The 14,197-nt window shown below is 36.7% G+C and overlaps 1 protein-coding gene and 1 non-coding gene across 2 annotated transcripts; both read right to left on the bottom strand.

Annotated features, from left to right (window-relative positions):
* Positions 1-1,369: 1,369 nt before the first annotated feature.
* On the bottom strand, positions 1,370-2,356 carry LOC130979966 (uncharacterized). Its single transcript, XM_057903546.1, has 2 exons — positions 1,697-2,356; positions 1,370-1,549 (listed from the first exon to the last, which is right to left on the bottom strand). The coding sequence occupies exons 1-2, from the start codon at positions 2,354-2,356 to the stop codon at positions 1,370-1,372; spliced, it is 840 nt and encodes a 279-aa protein (XP_057759529.1).
* Positions 2,357-10,880: 8,524 nt separating this feature from the next.
* On the bottom strand, positions 10,881-10,988 carry LOC130949755 (small nucleolar RNA R71). Its single transcript, XR_009073454.1, has one exon. It is a non-coding gene; the product is annotated as a small nucleolar RNA R71 (small nucleolar RNA).
* Between the last annotated feature and the right edge of the window lie 3,209 nt (positions 10,989-14,197).

Below are 14,197 nucleotides of genomic sequence, written 5' to 3'. Positions count from 1 at the left end.
TAGAATTAAAATACTGGGAGTATGAGTCCCAGGTCGTCTCCCAATGAGTTGCATAAAGATGTGCTATTTTATTAATCAGAGGTTTTTCAAAAATGGGTTTGAGTTTGATAAACAGGAAATTAAATCAGAGAATTTATGTAATTCAAATAAAAGCCTTGATCGGGAGTAGATTAGTCAGAGATCCTATCCTTGTTGGAGTCCTTCTAAGATTAATTGATAATTGAAAGTTACTTTGCCTAGTTATCCTCCACTAGATAGAAGAAAGTAAAGCAAGTTGGAAGTCAGTTTCTATTCACAAGTTCCAATCCTCTCCCTTGGGAAGGATTAGTGTCAGTGATTAGAGGGCGATCCAACAATAAACCCAATTACAATTTTACTCTTGAGCATTCCAACTCAAGGTCCTCCTTTCAATCAACTCCCAATCAAGTTAGGGAACTACTCACTCATTATAAATGTAAACTTCACAAAATAATCAAGGGGAATAGGGGAAGACATGATAGATAATAAAATAAAAATATTTCTATATTAATAAATTCAAATAATAATCCAATAGTAACTTTGAACATGTTAAGGATATGAAAGAGTAAGTGACAAGTGAGGAGAACTAACTAGAATGATGAAGTCTTGACGGAGGTAATAACTCTTCTCAATATCCCAATCCAAAAATCAATGAAAACAAAATCCTAAGAACTATGAATGTGTAGAGAGAAAAAAACCTAGAGGAGAAGCAAAATCAGATCTAAAACTAAAATTATGTGGAATGAATGTTGTCCTCTAGTCTCTGCATGTTCCCTGGCTCTAATATGCTTTTTTGAGCCAAAAACTGGGTCAAAACATGGCCCAAAATTGCCCCAGTGAATTCTGCATATTCTGCAGATCGCGTACGTCACGCGATCGTGTCGTCCACGCGTTCGCGTCATCCAGCGTTTTGTCTTGCCACGCGTGCGTGTCGTCCACGCGTTCGCGTCACTTGCGCAGCTTCCAGACCATGCGTTCGTGTCAGGCACGCAAGCGCGTCACTACGATTTCTCCATTTCGCGCGGTCGCGTGAGCCATGCGTCCGCGTCACTTCTCGCTGGTCATCTCCTTGATTTCTTGTGTTCCTTCCATTTTTTTTTCAAGCTTCCTCTCCAATCTCCAAGTCATTCATGCCCTATGAAGCCTAAAACATTTAACACACGGATCACGGCATCGAATAGAATAAAGGAGAATTAAAATACATAATAAAAAGTCTCTAGGAAGCCAGTTTTCAACCATGGAGCAATTTTGGGAAGGAATTGTAAATATATGCTAATTTAATGAATAAGTGGGTAAAGATTTGATAAAACCACACAATTAAATACAATATAAACCATAAAATAATAGTTTATCAATCAACGTCAACCTTCATTTCCTTCTTGCCATCATCGAATTTCAATCGTCCTTCCATTATTGCCTCCTGAATTAAGTCCCTGAAACGAACACAACTGTTAGTCGAATGACTTGTTGCCTGGTGAAACTTACAATAAGGTTTCCCTTTTAAATCTTTCACCGAAAGTAAAGTTCTACCCTCAGGCAGAATTTAATGTTTATCTTTAAGCAACACATTGAAAATCTAATCAAATTTTGAAATATCAAAACTATATTTCTTTCCACTTTTTAGTTTTGAATCATTCGACTTTTCATTACTCGGAAGCTTTTTAAGTAAAGAACAAACATATGGAGGGCCTTTCTTAAGTTCGGCCAAATCGACTTCTGTTTCGAAATCGACTTCCTCATCTGAAGACTCCATGGTCACATATGCAACCTTTTCTTTTCGAGTAAAAGGTTTACTCTTCGATCTTTGCTCACTCCTGTACTTCTCTTTCTTTTTTTTCATGAGTTCGGTCTGACGAACCTTTTCAGCCAAATGGGCTAAATCAAAAATATGCACATTAAGCAATTTTCTACGCATATAAAATTCTAGCCCCATGGTTGCTATTTTCACTATCTCACTTTCAGGTAATGACACATAGCATCTACTCTTAGCATTTTTAAAACGTATTAAATAATCATCAATGGTTTCACCATCTTCACGTTTCAAAGCCACTAGATCAGTAACTGCCATATTCATTTTCCCTCGGTAAAACTGAGCGTGAAAAGCAGTTTCCAACTGATTCCATGTTGCTATCGAATTTGGTCTGAGATTTAAAAACCAAGCAAATGCATTATTCATTAGTAAAGAAGGAAAAAACTTCATTTTCAAATTTTCATCATTGGCTAAGTTTTCAATCTTGACCAAATATCGAGCAACATGTTCAGTAGTGGATTCTCCAACTTCACCAGCAAACTTTGTGACTATCTTTGGATATTTTACCCCTCTTGGCACTTCGGCCATTTGAACAGCTTGGAGGAAAGCAGACACAAAATGTGGTTGGTTGATAGTGGAAATTGTTGTCGGTCTAGAAACAACTTCGTTGTAAGCATAGCTCCAAACCAACAAACAACTCTCACATCAAATTAAATTTGGTTTTGTCACAAGTACAAACCCCAAATAAGAATTAACCGAAGTATTTGGACTCCGGGTCGTCTCACAAGGAATTACAATGAAGTGCTCAATTATTGGCTATGAAGATGCAATGGGGTTTAATTTTCAATTGACAAGAAAAATAAATGACAAGAAGGTAGAATGACAAGAACTAATAAAATAAAAGAAAAGTACTCTTGGCTAGATATAGGTAATTGAGATCACCATCCTTGTCTACAAACTATATATTGACAATTATGAGGAACCAAGCTCATTAAGTCTACTTCCAAAAGCCTTAAGTACGTAATATCTACTCCTAGGCTTGAAGTACGTCAAATGGCTTGATCAACATCAACCCATAAGTCCCAACCTATCTACTAATTAGATTAGTAGTGGGTTGGTATCAATGGATATCAAATTGATCACCAAGGATTCTTAAATCACCAATTCATTGAGACCCAATGACTCAAAGTCACTCAATTCCCTTAGCCTAGGCCAAGAGTAAAGAAAACTACTAAAAAACTAGAGGAAACATTCTATCAAATACCTAGAGTGCAATATAAGTAAACATCATGAAATACAAGAATTAACAAAACCCATAACTAACATAAGCAAGAAATCAACAATAACAATGAAGATGAACATCAAAGAGTCATAGAAATATAAAATTGCATGAGAATAAATTGAGATTCAACAATGGTTCATAAACATAAAAAATGGCAAAATAGGGAAATTAACAACAAGAACTAGAAGAACAAAGATGTAACAACAAGAAATTAAAAGAGAAAACTAAATCAAAATAAGAATTAAAAGGTGAATTTGAGAGAATTAAACCTAAACTACCCTAAATTCTAGAGAGAAGGGAGAGCTTCTCTCTCTAGAATTCTACCCTAAAACATGATAAAAAATCCACTATGACTACTTGGTTCTTTTTCCCTTCAATCCTTGGGTTCAATAGCATCAGAAATGAGTTAGATTAGGCACAAAATGAGCTAGAAATCACTGGTCACGAGTTGCTTTTTTAGTGAATCACGTGCAACATCAATACGTACGCATACAGTGCGCGTACGCGTCCCTAAACGCATAGCAACTATGGCAAATTTTATATCATTTTGAAGCCCCGGATGTTATCTTTCCAACGTAACTAGAACCATCTCATTTGGACTTCTGTAGCTCAAGTTATAGTCAATTGAGTGTGAAGAGGTCAGGCTTGACCGCTTTACGGTTCCTTCATTTCTTCATGAGTTCTCCCACTTTGCATGCTTTTCTTTCATTCCTTCAATCCAATCTTTGCCTTCTAAACCTGAAATCACTTAACAAACATATCAAGGCATCGAATGGAAGTAAAATGAATTAAATTTAGCTCTTTTAAGGCCTAAAAAATATGTTTTCACACTTAAGCACAAATCAAGGGAGAATTACAAAACCATGCTATTTCATTGGATAAATGTGAGAAAAGTTGATAAACCCCCCCCCCCAATTTAAGCACAAGATAAACAAAAAAATTGGGGTTTATCAAACCTCCCCACACTTAAACCAAGCATGTCCTCATGCTAAGAATAAAGAAGGACAAGAAAAGGGGTATGAACATTTATTCAACGCAAATAAACTATATGCACCTATCTATATGAATGCGCTAAATGCAAAATGATTCTACCTATTTGGTTAAAGGTAAATCGATCCCCAAGAACACATATGCACATGTAGGGCTAAGTCGTATGATGATTCATGAATCCTACCGATTTGAATATCAAAATAAAGCACAAATAGACTTACAAGAAGAAAAGCTCATGAAAGTCGGGAACAAGGAATTGAGCATCGAACCCTCACCGGAAGTGTATCCACTCTATTTGCTCAGGTGTATAGGGTTCGTCGCTCAATTATCTCCTAATCATGCTTTCCAAAATTTTTCTTTCGTCTAACAATCAACAATTATTTAATGCATGCATACAATTATCATGAGATCTTATTCTTGGTTGTAATGGGGCTAGGGTAAGGGTAAGGATGCATGTATGGCCAGGTGAGCTTAAAATTTGCATCTTTGATTAGCTTAGACTCTTACCTAACACATACAACAACCTATGCAATTCTATCACATAACCTAGCTACCCATTTATCCACTTTTTCACATGCTCATGTATTTCTCTTTAGTTTACCACCCACATGCATCGGTGATCATTGGCTTTGCCTTGGGGAAATTTGTCCCCTTTTATTGTTTCTTTTTTCTATGTTTTTGTTTCTTTTGCTTTTCTATTTCTTTTTCTTTACATTTTTCTTTTTCTTTCTTTTTGTTTTTCTTTACTTGTCCCCTCCTTTTTGGGGATTTTATGTACAAAAGTGCCAATGCATGTGGTCCAAGCATTCAATACATAAGTATGTTCCCACTCCCCAAAATTTTTCATTACAATTACAAAAACCTACCTTTATTCCCTCCCAATTGAATAACACACACCCTCACTCACCTAAACTAATCAAGTATACAAATCCAGGGACATTCATTGTTTTTCACTTAGGGGTGTTGATGCACTACAATTAAGAACAAAAGGGTTTGTCATGGGCTCAAAGTTGGTTAGCAACGGTAGATAAAAGGGTTAAGGCTATTTTGGGAAAGTGACTATTGAAATGATGGTCTCAATCATGTAAATGCATTCATACACCAAATAAAGGACATATAGAATCAGACAAAGCAAGGATTACAATCATGGAAAGAGAATGTTTGCACACAAGAAGGAAAATAAGTGGTCATAAGATGTGACCACGCCATTAGGCTCAAGTCTCACAAGCTTGTGTTCTTAACTCAACAATCATGTTCTAAAGTACATCCTTCAAGCAAGTTTGTCACAAAAAATTTTTTCTTCAAAAACTGGTGGGATGCCCTAAAAACACATTTTCTCGGAAAAGGATATTATTACTTCAACCAAGTAGAAATACAAAACTAACTATCATGCAGGAGGTATTCACAAGCAAGACTAACTAACATGCAATCTACTAACTAATCAAGAAAATCCATGGTGTTGCAAGAAAGAGATCATTACCCATGGAGATCGGTCGAACGACCTCCCCACACTTAGAATTTAGCACGGTCCTTGATGAACGGATAATTTATACGCTTTTTGGCATTGTTTTTAGGTACTTTTTAGTATGTTTTAGTTACTTTTTAGTATATTTTTATTAGTTTTTATGAAAAATTCACATTTCTGGACTTTATTATGAGTTTGTGTGTTTTTTTGTAATTTCAGGTATTTTTTGGCTGAAATTAAGGGACCTGGGCAAAAATCTGACTAAGAGGCTGAGAAAAGACTGCAATGCTATTGGATTCTGACCTCCCTACACTCGAAAGCATTTTTTTGGAGCTACAGAAGCCCAATTGGCACGCTCTCAATTGCGTTAGAAATCTAACATCTTGGGCTTTCCAGCAATTTATAATAGTTCATACTTTACCCGAGAATTGATAGCCCAAACTGGCATTCAAACGCCAGTCAGAGACCATTTTCTGGCGTCAAAACGCTAGAATTGGCACCAAAACTGGAGTTAAACGCCCAAACTGGCATCCAAGCTAGTGTTTAACTCCAAAAAAGGTTTATGCACGTGGAATTTTCAAAGCTCAGCCCAAGCACACACAAAGTGGGCCCCAGAAGTGGATTTCTGCACTATCTGCACTTAGTTACTCATTTTCTATAATCTTTAGTAACTAGTTTTAGTATAAATAGTACTTTTCTCATTGTATTCAACACGCAACTTTTAAGACTTTTAGAACCTTAGGCTTTTATGCCATTTTTCATATTTGGGAAGGCTGGCCATTCGGCCATGCCTAGACCTATCTCTCTTATGTATTTTCAATAGTGGAGTTTCTACACCTCATAGATTAAGGTGCGGAGCTCTGCTGTTCTTCATGAATTAATGCAAGTACTATTATTTTTCTTTCAATTCACGCTAATTCTTCTCCAAGATATACTCTCGTACTTAATTCAGTTAAGTCAGAATGAAGGGGTGACCCGTGACAATCACCCACTATCCTCGTTACTCGCTTAGCCAAGATCCGCGTGCCTGACAACCACAAGCGGTCTACATGATGTTCAACATAGTCATTGGATGACAGCCGGAGTATAATCTCTTGGGTCTCTAATCCACGGACCGATTTCGTGAGGTTAGAACCTTCGTGGTATAGGCTAGAACCAATTAACAACATTCCTAATATCCGAAAAGTCTAAACCTTGTCTGTGGTATTCTGAGTAGGATCTGGGACGGAATGACTGTGAAGCACTTCAAACTCACGAATGTTGGGCGCAGTGATAGTGTGCAAAAGGATAGAGAGATCCTATTCTGACACAAGTAAGAACTGACAGATGATTAGCCGTGCGGTGCTGTGCCTGGTATTTTTCATCTGAGACAAAAAATCTGGCAGTTGATTAGCCGTACAGAAATCGTAGCCTGGACCATTTTCACCGAGAGGATCATACAGCTTGCCATGGAAGGGAGCACACATGATTGGATGAAGACAATAGGAAAGCAGAGGTTCAGAAGCAACAAAGCATCTCCAAACGCTTATCTAAAATTTCCACCAATGAATTACATAAGTATCTTTATTTTAATTTGCATCTTATTTATCTTTCAATTATAAAAACTCATAATCAATTGAATCCGCCTGACTAAGATCTACAGAATGACCATAGCTTGCTTCAAGCCGGCAATCTCCGTGGGATCGACCCTTACTCGCGTAAGGTTTTATTACTTGGACGACCCAGTGCACTTGCTAGTTAGTTGTACCGGAGTTGTGAAAAGTGTAGTCTAGTATAAACAGGATATCTTACTAGTAGCTAGTCTAGTATAGTATAGTTAAACAGGATATCTTACTTCTGTAAACCCTAGTAGCTAGTCTAGTATAAATAGGATATTTTACTAAGGTATTAGACATCTTTGGTCTCAGTTTTATTCTATTATTCATCTTAGGAGACTATTGATCACGTTTTGGGGGCTGGCCATTCGGCCATGCCTGAACCTTCAGCACTTATGTATTTTCAATGGTAGAGTTTCTACACACCATAGATTAAGGGTGTGGAGCTCTGCTGTACCTCGAGTTTTAATGCAATTACTACTATTTTCCATTCAATTCAGTTTATTCCTGTTCTAAGATACTCGTTGCACTTCAACATGATGAATGTGATGATTCGTGACACTCATCATCATTCTCACCTATGAACGCGCGTGACTGACAACCACTTCCGTTCTACCTTAGACCGGGCGCATATCTCTTGGATTCCTTAATCAGAATCTTCGTGGTATAAGCTAGAATTGATGGCAGCATTCATGAGAATCCAGAAAGTCTAAACCTTGTCTGTGGTATTCCGAGTAGGATTCAAGGATTGAATAGCTGTGACGAGCTTCAAACTCGCAATTGTTGGGCGTAATGACAAACGCAAAAGAATCAATAGATTCTATTCCAACATGATCGAGAATCGACAGATGATTAGCCATGCTGTGACAGAGCATTTGGACCATTTTCACTGAGAGGATGGGATGTAGCCATTGACAACGGTGATGCCCTACATGCAGCTTGCCATGGAAAGGAGTAAGAAGGATTGAAGGAAGGCAGTAGGAAAGCAGAGATCCAACAGGGACAAAGCACCTCCAAACACTTATCTAAAATTCTCGCTAATGGTCTACATAAGTATTTCTATATTTATTTTCTGTTTATTTATTATTATTATTTGAAAACTCCATAACCTTTTATAATATGCCTGACTAAGATTTACAAGATGACCATAGCTCGCTTCATACCAACAATCTCCGTGGGATCGACCCTTACTCACGTAAGGTATTACATGGACGACCCAGTGCACTTCCTGGTTAGTTGTGCGGAGTTGTGACTAAGTGTGATTCACGTTTAAGAGCGCTACCAAGTTTTTGGTGCCGTTGCCGGGGAATCAATTTCGAACAACAATTTCACAATTTTTTTCAGACCACGACTGTGCCAAGCTTTTAATTCGGCAACATGCACCAAGTTTTTGGCGCCGTTGCCGGGGATTGTTCGAGTTTGGACAACTGACAGTTCATCTTGTTGCTCAGATTTGATAATTTTCTTTTTGTTTAATTTTTGAAAAAATTTTCAAAAATCTTTCAAAAAAAAATTTTCTTTTCCTTTTGTTTTCGAAAATTATTCTTAATTTTTAAAGAATGAATTCTAGAGTTTCATGGTAACGTGTTGAAGCCTAGCTGGCTATAAAGCCATATCCAAAATTCTTTTGGATTGAGGCTTCCAACCATCAACATAGAGGCAAGTTAATTGGAATATCAGCTGTTGTATGTCTGATTTATATCCTAAAGCTGGCTGGCTATTAAGCCATGTCCAACCCCTGGATTGGAGCTTTAGGCTAAACATTGAAAGATTCCTGGAATTCTTCTTAAAAATTTTGAATTTCTCATTTTCTTTTTCCTATATGTTTTTCGAAAAATATAAAATAAAATCCAAAAAATATAAAATCGAATAAAAATAAAAAATATTTTGTGTTTCTTGGTTGAGTCTTGAGTCAATTTTTAAGTTTGGTGTCAATTGCATTTCTCTAAAAATTTATGCATTTTTTTCGAAAAGCTCATGCATGTGTTCTTCATGATCTTCAAGTTGTTCTTGACAAGTCTTCTTGTTTGATCTTGATGTTTTCTTGTTTTGTGTCTTTTGTTGTTTTTCATGTGCATTTTTGCATTCATAGTGTCTAAGCATTAAAGATTTCTAAGTTTGATGTCTTGCATATTTTCTTTACATCAAAAATTTTTCAAAAATATGTTCTTGATGTTCATCATGACCTTCAAAGTGTTCTTGGTGTTCATCTTGACATTCATAGTGTTCTTGCATGCATCATGTGTTTTGATACAAAATTTTCATGTTGTGGGTCATAATTATGTTTTTCTCTCTCATAATTAAAAATTCAAAAATAAAAAAATATATATATCTTCTTATTTCTCTCAAATTTTTGAAAATTTGGGTTGACTTAGTCAAAAATTTTTAAAAATTAGTTGTTTCTTATAAGTCAAGTCAAATTTTCAATTTTAAAAATCTTATCTTTTCAAAACTTTTTCAAAAATCAAATATTTTTCATTTTTTTTTACTATTTTTCGAAAATTTTTAATTTGAATTTTAAAATCTTTTCCTTATCTTTAATTCAAAAATTTCGAAAATTATGCTAACAAGTAATATGATTGATTCAAAAATTTGAAGTTTGTTACTTTCTTGTTAAGAAAGGTTCAATATTTAAATTCTAGAATCATATCTTTTAGTTTCTTGTTAGTCAAGTAATCAATTTTAATTTTAAAAATTAAATTTTTTTAATCATATCTTTTTATCATATCTTTTATATCATATATTTTTCAAAATTTTATCTTTTTCAAAAATTTGATTTTAAAATATCTTTTCTAACTTCTTATCTTCTTATCTTTTCAAAATTAATTTTCAAATCTTTTTCAACTAACTAATTAACTTTTTGTTTGTTTCTTATCTTTTTCAAAATCAGCTAACTACTCTTCCCTCTCTAATTTTCGAAAATATCTCCCTCTTTTTTCAAAAATTATTTTAATTAATTAATTATTTTAAATTTTAATTTTATTTCCCCTTTAATTTTCGAAAATCATTAACTCCTTTTCAAATTTTTTTTTTCGAAAACTTCCCTCTCTCATCTTATTTTATTTATTTATTCATTTACTAACACTTCTCTTCATCTAAAATCTCTGCCCCTATCCTCACCCTTGTGTTTGGATTATTCATTCTTCTTCACTCTTATTCCCTTTCTTCTTCTACTAACATAAAGGAATCTCTATACTGTAACATAGAGGATTCTTCTTCCTTTTTTGTTCTCTTCTTTCTCATATGAGCAGGAACAAGGAAAAAGGCATTATTGTTGAAGCTGACCTGGAACCTGAAAGGACTCTGAAGAGGAAACTAAGAGAAGCTAAATTACAACAATCCAGTGACAACCTTGCTGAAAATTTCGAACAAGAAAAGGAGATTGCAGCCGAACCCAACAACAATAATGCAAGAAGGATGCTTGGTGATTATACTACACCTACTTCCAAGTTTGATGGAAGAAGCATTTCAATTCCTGCCGTTGGAGCAAACAATTTTGAACTGAAACCTCAATTAGTTGCTCTAATGCAACAAAACTGCAAGTTCCATGGACTTCCATCAGAAGATCCCTATCAGTTTTAAACTGAGTTCTTGCAGATCTGTGAGACTGTAAAGACGAATGGAATAGATCCTGAAGTCTACAGGCTCATGCTTTTCCCTTTTGCTGTAAGAGATAGAGCTAGAACATGGTTGGACTCACAACCTAAAGATAGCCTGGACTCCTGGGATAAGCTGGTCACGGCCTTCTTGGCTAAGTTTTTTCCTCCTCAAAAGCTGAGAAAGCTTAGATTGGATGTTCAGACATTCAAACAAAAAGATGGTGAATCCCTCTATGAAGCTTGGGAAAGATACAAGCAGATGACCAAAAGGTGTCCTTCTGACATGCTTTCAGAATGGACCATTCTGATTATATTCTATTATGGTTTGTCTGAGTTCTCCAAGATGTCATTGGACCATTTTGTAGGTAGATCCATTTACCTAAAGAAAATGCCTGCAGAAGCTCAAGAACTTATTGACATGGTTGCAAATAATCAATTCATGTATACTTCTGAGAGGAATTCCGTGAATAATGGGACGCCTCAGAGGAAGGAAGTTCTTGAAATTGATGCTCTGAATGTCATATTGGCTCAGAACAAAATGTTGACTCAGCAAGTCAACATGATTTCTCAAAGTCTGAATGGATGGCAAAATGCATCCAACAGTACTAAAGAGGCATCTTCTAAAGAAGAAGCTTATGATCCTAAGAACCCTGCCATGGCAGAGGCAAATTACATGGGTGAACCTTATGGAAACCCCTATAATTCATCATAGAGAAATCATCCAAATTTCTCATGGAAGGATCAACAAAAGCCTCAACAAGGCTTTAATAATGGTGGAAGAAATAGGCTCAGCAATAGCAAGCCTTTTCCATAATCTTCTCAGCAACTGACAGAGAATTCTGAGCAGAGCACTTCTAATTTAGCAAACTTAGTCTCTGATCTGTCTATAGTCACTTTAAGTTTCATGAGTGAAACAAGGTCCTCCATAAGAAATTTGGAGGCACAAGTGGGCCAGCTAAGTAAGAAAGTCATTGAAACTCCTCCTAGTACTCTCCCAAGCAATACTGAAGAGAATCCAAAAAGAGAGTGCAAGGCCATTGATATAATCAACATGGCCGAAACTAGAGAGGAAGGAGAGGACGTGAATTCCAATGAGGAAGACCTCATGGGGCGTCTCTCAAGCAAGAAGGAGTTCCCTATTGAGGACCCAAAGGAATCTGAGGCTTATGTAGAGACCATAGAGATCCTATTAAAACTCCTTCTGCCATTCATGAGCTTTGAAGAGTATTCTTCCTCTGAAGAGGATGAAGATGTAACTGGAGAGCAAGTTGCTCAATATCTAGGAGCCATCATGAAGCTGAATGCCAAGTTGTTTGGTAATGAGACTTGGGAAGGTGAACCTCCCTTGCTCATTAGTGAACTAGATACATGGGTTCAGCAAACTTTACCTCAAAAGAGTCAAGATCCTAGTAAATTATCAATACCCGGCACCATAGGCACCATGACCTTTGAGAAAGCTCTGTGTGACCTAGGGTCAGGTATAAATCTTATGCCACTCTCTGTAATGGAGAAGCTGGGGATCATTGAGGTACAACCTGCCATATTCTCATTACAATTGGCAGACAAGTCAATAAGACAAGCTTATGGATTGGTAGAGGACGTGTTAGTAAAGGTTGAAGGCCTTTACATCCCTGCTGATTTCATAATCTTAGACACTAGGAAGGAGGAGGATGAATGCATCATCCTTGGAAGACCTTTCCAAGCCACAGCAGGAGTTGTGATAGATGTTAATAGAGGAGAATTAGTCGTTCAATTGAATGGGGACTACCTTGTGTTTAAGACCCAGGGGTATTCTTCTGTATACATGGAAAGAAAGCATGAAAAATTTCTCTCAGTACAGAGTCAAACAAAGCCCCCACAATCAAGCTCCAAGTTTGGTGTTGGGAGGCCACAACCAAACTCTAAGTTTGGTGTTGAATCCCCATAACCAAACTCTAAGTTTGGTGTTGGGAGTCTACAACATTGACCTGATCACCTGTGTGGCTCCATGAGAGCCCACTGTCAAGCTATTGACATTAAAGAAGTGCTTATTGGGAGGCAACCCAATTTTTATTTATCTTATTTTTATTTTTATTTTATTGTTCTTTTATGTTTTATTAGGTTCATGATCATGTGGAGTCACGAAAAAAATACTAAAATTAAAAATAGAATAAAAAATAGCAGAAGAAAAATCATACCCTGAGGAGAGCTGGCGCTGAACGCCAGAAACAAGCATGGAGCTGGTGTTCAACGCCAGAAACATGGTGCAATTAGGTGTTGAACACCCAAAACAAGCATCACTCTGGCATTTAAACGCCAGAATTGCATACATTTTACACGCCTAATGGGTGCAGGGATGTAAATCCTTGACACCTCAGGATCCGTGGACCCCACAGGATCATCTCAGGATCTGTGGACCCCACAGGATCCCTGATAAACCACTATTTTATGGTTTATATTGTGTTTAATTGCGTGATTTTATCATGATCCTTACCCACTTATTCATTAATTTAGCATGCATTTATATTTCCTTCCTGAAATTATTACATGGTTGAAAACTACTTCCTAGAGACTTTTTAATTATGCATTTTAGTTCTTCTTTATCCCATTTGATGCCTAATCTGTGTATTGAGTGTTTCAGGCTTGATAGGGCATGGATGAGTTGGAGAGTGGAAAGAAAGCTAGCAAAAAATGGAAGGAACACAAGAAATTGAGGAGACAGCCAGCGAGAAGTGACGCGGCCACATGGCTCACGCGTTCGCGCGAAAGAGGAGAAATCGCAGTGACGCAGCCGCATGGCTCACGCGACCGCGCGTAATGGAAAAGCACAAGTGACGCGGAGGCGTGGACGACGAGAACGCGTGGCAAGGAAAAACGCGAATGACGCGTACGCATGAATGACGCGATCGCGTGACGTGCGCGATCTGCATAATCTGCAGAATTCGCTGGGGGCAATTCCGGGCCCTATTTTGACCCAGTTTTTGGCCCAGAATAGTAGACTAGAGCCAGAGAACATGCAGAAACCAGGGAGAACAATTCATTCTACACAGTTTTAGTTTTTGATCTAATTTTTCCTCCTCCTCTAGGTTTTTCTCTCTACATTCATATTTTTTAGGATTTTATTTTTCTATCACTTTTTGCATTGGGATACTGAGAAGAGTTATTACCTCATCAAGACTTCGTCATTCTAGTTCGTTTTCTTTACTTTGCTTTACTCTTCCATGTCCTTTGCTTTGTTAATTTTACCATTGGAATATTTTTAGGATTATTTAATACAAGGATTACTTTCATTTTTAATTGATTATTTTGGTTTTTATTTACAATGTCTTTCTTTAATTCCTTTTCACATGTTATGAATTTTACATTCTCAATGAGCGAGTAGTTCCCTAACTTGATGGGGAGTTGATTGAAAGGAACCCTTGAGTTGGATGGCTTAAAAGAAAGATTGTAATTGGGTTTAGTGTTGGATTGCCCTCTAGTCACTAACCCCAATCCCTTTTAATTAAGTGGGTTGTAACT

The sequence above is a fragment of the Arachis stenosperma genome, chromosome 1 (genome assembly GCF_014773155.1).
Source record: "Arachis stenosperma cultivar V10309 chromosome 1, arast.V10309.gnm1.PFL2, whole genome shotgun sequence".
Lineage (NCBI taxonomy): Eukaryota > Viridiplantae > Streptophyta > Magnoliopsida > Fabales > Fabaceae > Arachis > Arachis stenosperma.
This window is presented reverse-complemented; position numbering and strand designations above follow the sequence as displayed.

What these genes read in the sequence shown, in the direction of transcription:
- LOC130979966 (XM_057903546.1), bottom strand. Translation starts at nt 2,356, where the DNA reads ATGGCCGAAGTGCCAAGAGGGGTAAAATATCCAAAGATAGTCACAAAG. An exon ending in TTAAGAAAGGCCCTCCATAT is followed by an intron (nt 1,550 to 1,696) that starts GTTTGTTCTTTA and finishes ATTCTGCCTGAG; the next exon opens with GGTAGAACTTTACTTTCGGT.